The sequence below is a fragment of the Anthonomus grandis genome, chromosome 19 (genome assembly GCF_022605725.1).
Source record: "Anthonomus grandis grandis chromosome 19, icAntGran1.3, whole genome shotgun sequence".
NCBI classification, from domain to species: domain Eukaryota; kingdom Metazoa; phylum Arthropoda; class Insecta; order Coleoptera; family Curculionidae; genus Anthonomus; species Anthonomus grandis.
Genome location: NC_065564.1, coordinates 3,838,138 through 3,843,958, shown reverse-complemented (window position 1 = coordinate 3,843,958; position 5,821 = coordinate 3,838,138). Strand labels below are relative to the sequence as shown.

At 38.1% G+C, this 5,821-nt stretch overlaps 1 protein-coding gene across 1 annotated transcript; it reads right to left on the bottom strand.

The window, feature by feature from the left end:
• Positions 1-4,267: 4,267 nt before the first annotated feature.
• Positions 4,268-4,890, bottom strand: LOC126747456 (NADH dehydrogenase [ubiquinone] 1 alpha subcomplex subunit 6-like). The gene is made up of 3 exons (XM_050456113.1): positions 4,695-4,890; positions 4,524-4,639; positions 4,268-4,470 (listed from the first exon to the last, which is right to left on the bottom strand). Exons 1-3 carry the CDS (start codon positions 4,837-4,839, stop codon positions 4,339-4,341), a joined length of 393 nt encoding a protein of 130 aa, XP_050312070.1. The 5' UTR covers positions 4,840-4,890; the 3' UTR covers positions 4,268-4,338.
• Between the last annotated feature and the right edge of the window lie 931 nt (positions 4,891-5,821).

The following is a 5,821-nucleotide window of genomic DNA, read 5'->3' as shown; positions in this document are numbered from 1 at the left end:
AGGGGCTGAGGTATATCAATTTTTCTCTAAATATGGGAATTAAGGGTTGTATCTGCCCAAGGGTTGTTCCCAAAATATGTTTCATTAGGATTATAATTTCCATTTAATATTTTACTATTTTTAGTGTTTGTTTCACATTTTAAGGACATCTAGGGGCTGAGATATATCAATTTTTCTCTAAATAAGGGCATTAGGGGTTGTATCTGCCCAGGAGTGGCTCCCAAAATATCATTCATTAGAATTATAATTTCTATTTAATATTTTACTAATTTTAGTGTTTGTTTCACATTTTAAGGACAATTAGAGGCTGAGATATATCAATTTTTCTCTAAATATGGGAATTAAGGGTTGTATCTGCCCAGGAGTGGTTCCCAAAATATGGTTCATTAAGAGTATAATTTCTATTTAATATTTTACTATTCTTAGTGTTTGTTTCATATTTTAGTAACAATTAGGGGCTAAGATATATCAAGTTTCCTCTAAAAAAAGATCCTAAGGGCTCTGTCTCCCAAAGGGTGGATTTTAAAAATATGGTTCATAATAATTATATTTTCTGTTTAATTTTTCACTATTTTTAGTGTATTTTTCATATCTTTAGAACTAATAAAGGCGAAAATAAATAAATCAATTTCTCCCAAAAAATGCCTGGACGAAACCACGCCTCCGTTGACCGTTTCCCACTGCGCATCGTCATGCGTCAAAAACTCCCCAGAAAGAGAAAAAAAAACTAAAAAAATGCTTTATTGCCCAAACAATAACAAGACATAACAATGATGTTGATCGTAAGATATAAAGTTTAAAGTCTCCTCTCGAGGGCCCTGCACTGGGGACAATGGTTGACGTTCACCTTCAACCCCGAGTGTCTCCTGCCCGGATGTCTTGGACAACTCGACATCTTCTCCACTTTGCCCTGCCTGATCGAATGCAGAGACGCGTCGCAGGAGCTGCCGCCCCTTTGGGGCCCTCCGCACCTCAACTCGCTCTCCAGGTGTTTGTGGACGTTGCAGCACCTCCCGCAGTACCTGGGGCCCGGAGTGGGAGCTCTGTTACGCAGTTTACTATTATAAGGGCGGTTCTTTAGCATGAAATAGTCGCCCTTTTTCTCGAGGACGTTGTTGGCGTATCCGTATTGGAGGGCAGCCGACACCACTTTGTACACTTTGGCGTGCACGTCTTCCTCCCGCGGTCTAGGGGGGTTGCTGGAGGTGTATCGGTAGGGGTGCTGACAGGAGGTGGGCCGCTGGGGCACCTTCACCTCGGCCTCGTTATGGAGCTTGTTCAGTTTGATCGCGCTGTTTTCTCTAGCCCCCGGTTGGGGGTGCGTGTTGGAGAATAAGTTCTTCAGTTTGGTGAGGTAGTAGAGCAGCAGGTTCTCGTAGTGTTGGGAGGGGGCTTTTTGGGCGAGACGGGGCTCTTGGGGCCCCCGCGGGGGTAAGCTTCTAGCGCACCGGTGCGGGTGCGGACGGTTACGGAAATGGACGTTGCGGTACCGCGTCCCGGGACCCGTTAGGGGCTTGTCGTCGCAGGGGGCTTTCGGGGACATTTCGACTTAGGAATTTTGATTTTACTGGGAATTTTACGACGCGAATTTTGAGTTTGTTTTTTAGGCCGGAAATCTGACGGGTTTGACGTAAGGTAACTCTTAGCCGTCTTACCTGGACAGGTTTTTCACAGGTGAGTCTATAAGTGGTCGTGAAAGAATAAAGAGCCTTTCTTCTGAAGTAGTTGAAGGGATTGTTTATGTCCAGGCAGTTGGAGTTTCCTGGTTTCTTAATTGAACCACGTGAAAAATGGCTTTTCACTAGTATTTTTTCAATTTTTCCCCGAGAAGTTAAATATTTCTTCCAGGCAGTTGAAGTTTTCTGTTTTCTTAAATAAACTAAGTGAAAAATTCTTCCCTTCTTTTCCCACAGTTTCCCTCCAATACCATTTATTAATTAAAAAAAAAGTATTGTTGAAGCGTTGTCTGAGCCTATTGAAGGGACTATTACTTTCTAAATTTTTAATTTCCAGAGGCAAAAAACGTTGATATTATTCAAGCGGATTAAGGAATCGGACTGAAATTATAGCAGATGTTAGGTAACCTACAGGGGTAAGCAGAGGTAAAATTATTTAAAAAAATTCCAATCCCAAGGCAGTAAAACCTTGGACTCAATTTCGTAGAGGCAAATGTTTAAAGACTGACCAGGAGTATGCCTCGTTTGACGTTGATATTATTCAAGCAGATGAAGGAATCAGACTGAAATTACAGCAGGTGTTAGGTAACCTACAGGGGCAAGCAGAGTTAAAATTATTTTAAAAAATTCCAATCCTAAGCTAGTTAAACTTTGGACTCAATTTCGCAGAGGCAAATCTTTAAAGACTGACCAGGAGTATGACTCGTTTGACGTTGATATTATTCAAGCGGATTAAAGAATCAGACGGAAATTACAGCAGATATTAGGTAACTTAAAAGGGCAAGCACAGGTAAAATTATTTTAAAAAAATCCAGTCCTAAGTTAGTGAAACCTTGGACTCAATTTCGTAGAGGCAAATGTGTAAAGACTGACCAGGAGTATGCCTCGTTTGACGTTGATATTTTCCAAGTGGATGAAGGAATCGGACTGAAATTACAGCAGGTGTTAGGTAACCTACAGGGGCAAGGAGAGGTAAAATTATTTTGAAAAATTCCAATCCTAAGCTAGTGAAAACTTGGACTCAATTTCGCAGAGGCAAATGTGTAAAGACTGACCAGGAGTATGCCCCGCTTGACGTTGATATTATTCAAGCAGATTGAGGAATCGGACTGAAATTATAGCAGATGTTAGATAACCTATAGGGACAAGCAGAGGTAAAATTATTTAAAAAAATTCCAATACTAAGCTAATGAAAACTTGGACTCAATTTCGCCGAGGCAAATGTTTAAAGACTGACAAAGGGTAGGCCTCGTTTGACGTTGATATTATTCAAGCGGATGAAGGAATCGGACTGAAATTACAGCAGATATTAGGTAACTTAAAAGGGCAAGCACAGGTAAAATTATTTTAAAAAATTCCAATTCTAAGCTAGTGAAAACTTGGATTCAATTTCACAGAGGCAAATATTTTAAGACTGACTAGGAGTACGCGTCCTTCGACGTTGATATTATTGAAGCAAATTAAGGAATCGGACTGAAATTATAACAAATGTTAGGTAACCTACAGGGGGAAGTAGAGGAAAAATTAATTCAAAAAATTCCAATCCTAACCTATCCAAAACTTTGACGCAATTTCGTAAGAAAATGTTTAAGAACTGAATCCTCAAAAGAAGAGTCATACCATAGATTAATTATGGACATACCCTGGTGCTAATTTTATACAAGTCAATGGATTTTAAATTGTCTTTATCGAATCAGGTTTCATTAGTCTTTTAGGTACATCAAACATCCATTACTGGTCGAAAGATGTCTTTTCATTTTGATCAATATGAATTTAGGCAATTCCTAATTCTATGGCTTAAAAAAAGGAGAAACCATTGGGCAAATACTAATAAAATGCCATTGCGAACTCCTATTTTCATAGATCCATTAGACGTTCGTATTTTCTTCAAAAATGTGAAGGACATACTATGAATCTAGGTAAATCTCAAGCATATGAAAAGCCATTGGACCACAGAAATTAAAATCCACTGGACTCCTAATTTTTTAGATTCATTAGACGTCCTTATCGCCTCGAAATTCTTGATCTTATGGTTTCAATAAAAATAAGTAGTCATTGGTGAAACAGGACATCGGACAATCCCAATGGATGTGTTTAAAATGAGAACCAAGGTAGTCAATGTTAATGGACCTGTTTTGCAACTGTATGAACGTCCAACGGACTTTATGCACTGAAATTTATGTTATTATTGGACCTCCATCCATTTTTTGTTTCGTAATTATTTGACTAAAAGTTTACTATCCATTGAATTTTCTATTTTACGTATCCCTATGCACCAACAAATTATCTATCCAGTGGAAAATTTTATTTAATGGTCTTATGGCTGGCAAAGTTTGTGACAATTACATAATCCTATAGAGTCATTGGGCTTTTTCCAGAATTTAAACAAACGTCCACTGGACATTCATATTTCAAAAGAGAGGAAACCTTTGGATGTTCATTGGATAGATCTGAGCAATATTGTAAAGGTCTGTCTAATTTTTATAATTTGAATGTAGAATTGAGACTTTTTCCTTAACATCATTTGTAGCTGATTCCAGGATAATAATGTACCATCTGTTATAAACGCATCTAAGTAAATATCACTGTAATTCTTATATATAATGGGTCTTCTTTATTGCTTTGTAATTGAGTGCATAATTTACAAAAAACAGGGGCTCAGCTACTCTTTTCCTCTTAAGAATTTGCTAAGAAATTCGTCAGTCTTGACCTCCTCATGGGCAGGTTTGAAGAACCTGCCCACCCCACGTGTGGAGATCCATTTCTCCACTATCTCTTGAAGGTCCATTTGGCCCTAAGGGACCTAAATATTAGTAAGGATCTCTAAAGTATTTTATTCCTCCTAACCTTGATCACAAGCATATCGATCACGCGAATATCATTAATCTTCGCGTGCTTATTGAACTGCTCTCTCAGCTTCTTCTTGCATTGCTCCTCACTGAGTTCAACGTCATAATGCTTTACTAAAAAACATTAGTGAGGAGAGACAAAGGGGACATTCGGGGAGAGGATATTTACGTATATAAGGGATATGCCTGTACCAGGCCTTGTATAAGGCGAACACCCTCCGTTTGGCCTCGAAAGGGTCGAGGGAGAGCAACGGACGCACCTCCCTGAAGACCTTTTTGGTGGTTTCCGAGTTCATGGGGTCGATTTTTGTCATATACAATGACAACGAGTGACGTAAAAAGGTTAAAATTACAACACGGGATGTCTCCGTGACCCACAAGCCCGAAGGCGAAAAAGCTGATTTATGGCACCATTATTAAATTTGTTTAACCTAGACGAATGATTTTTTTTTGATATATATATTAGTTAAATATTTATTGAGGCTGGTTCTTGTAGAGGTCCTGGACTTTTTTTCGTGTGTGAAAAATTTTAAAATTGGCGCGTAATTTGGGTTTTTTTTTCCCCCAGTTTCATATATTGTTATCGTTAGTTTGTTTAAGCACTGAACCAACAAACTGGTGTTTTTTTTGCCATAAATTTTATTGTTAAGTGTAAAATAAATATTTTATTATACTTGGGCTTATGTAAGGCCAAGCGCGTTCCGGATAATCAAAATTTTTGATTTTTTCGCTTAATTCGGGGGCCATAAATTCTTCAGGTATTATCTGGGTAAATATCGTTTATGTACGTGACGTCGTATGTATTAAATAATAATTTTTTTATTGCAAAACTGCTCTTTTATACGGAATGATTCCTTCGGTGGTTCTCATGTAATTAACAGAAATGGTCTCAAAGTGCCCTTAAAATGTTCCTTGAGGAATTCGTCGTCTTTGAGCCAAAAGTGTACTCAAGTAGTTTTTAAAATATCCCAAAAAAAAAAGTTTAATGGTACTAAGAAAAATTGGTGCCTTCCAAATTTTTATGCTACCCTGATAATTTATACACCGAGTTCATCCTTGAACATCCCTCTATCACTGTTGAAAAAACCATAAAAATCCCTCAAGTGTTATTTAAGTTATAAGCAAAAATGCCTGTATATTGGATTAAAGACCCTCGTGTCCGCCATTTTAAAAGAATAACGGTCTTCGCCGTTTGAAATTACAAGATATACTCCATCTTTTGAACGAAACCTCACACTACCAAACTTGTAGGTTAGGGTATAACTAACTGGTTAGGCAGTGACAGTTTTTTTACAA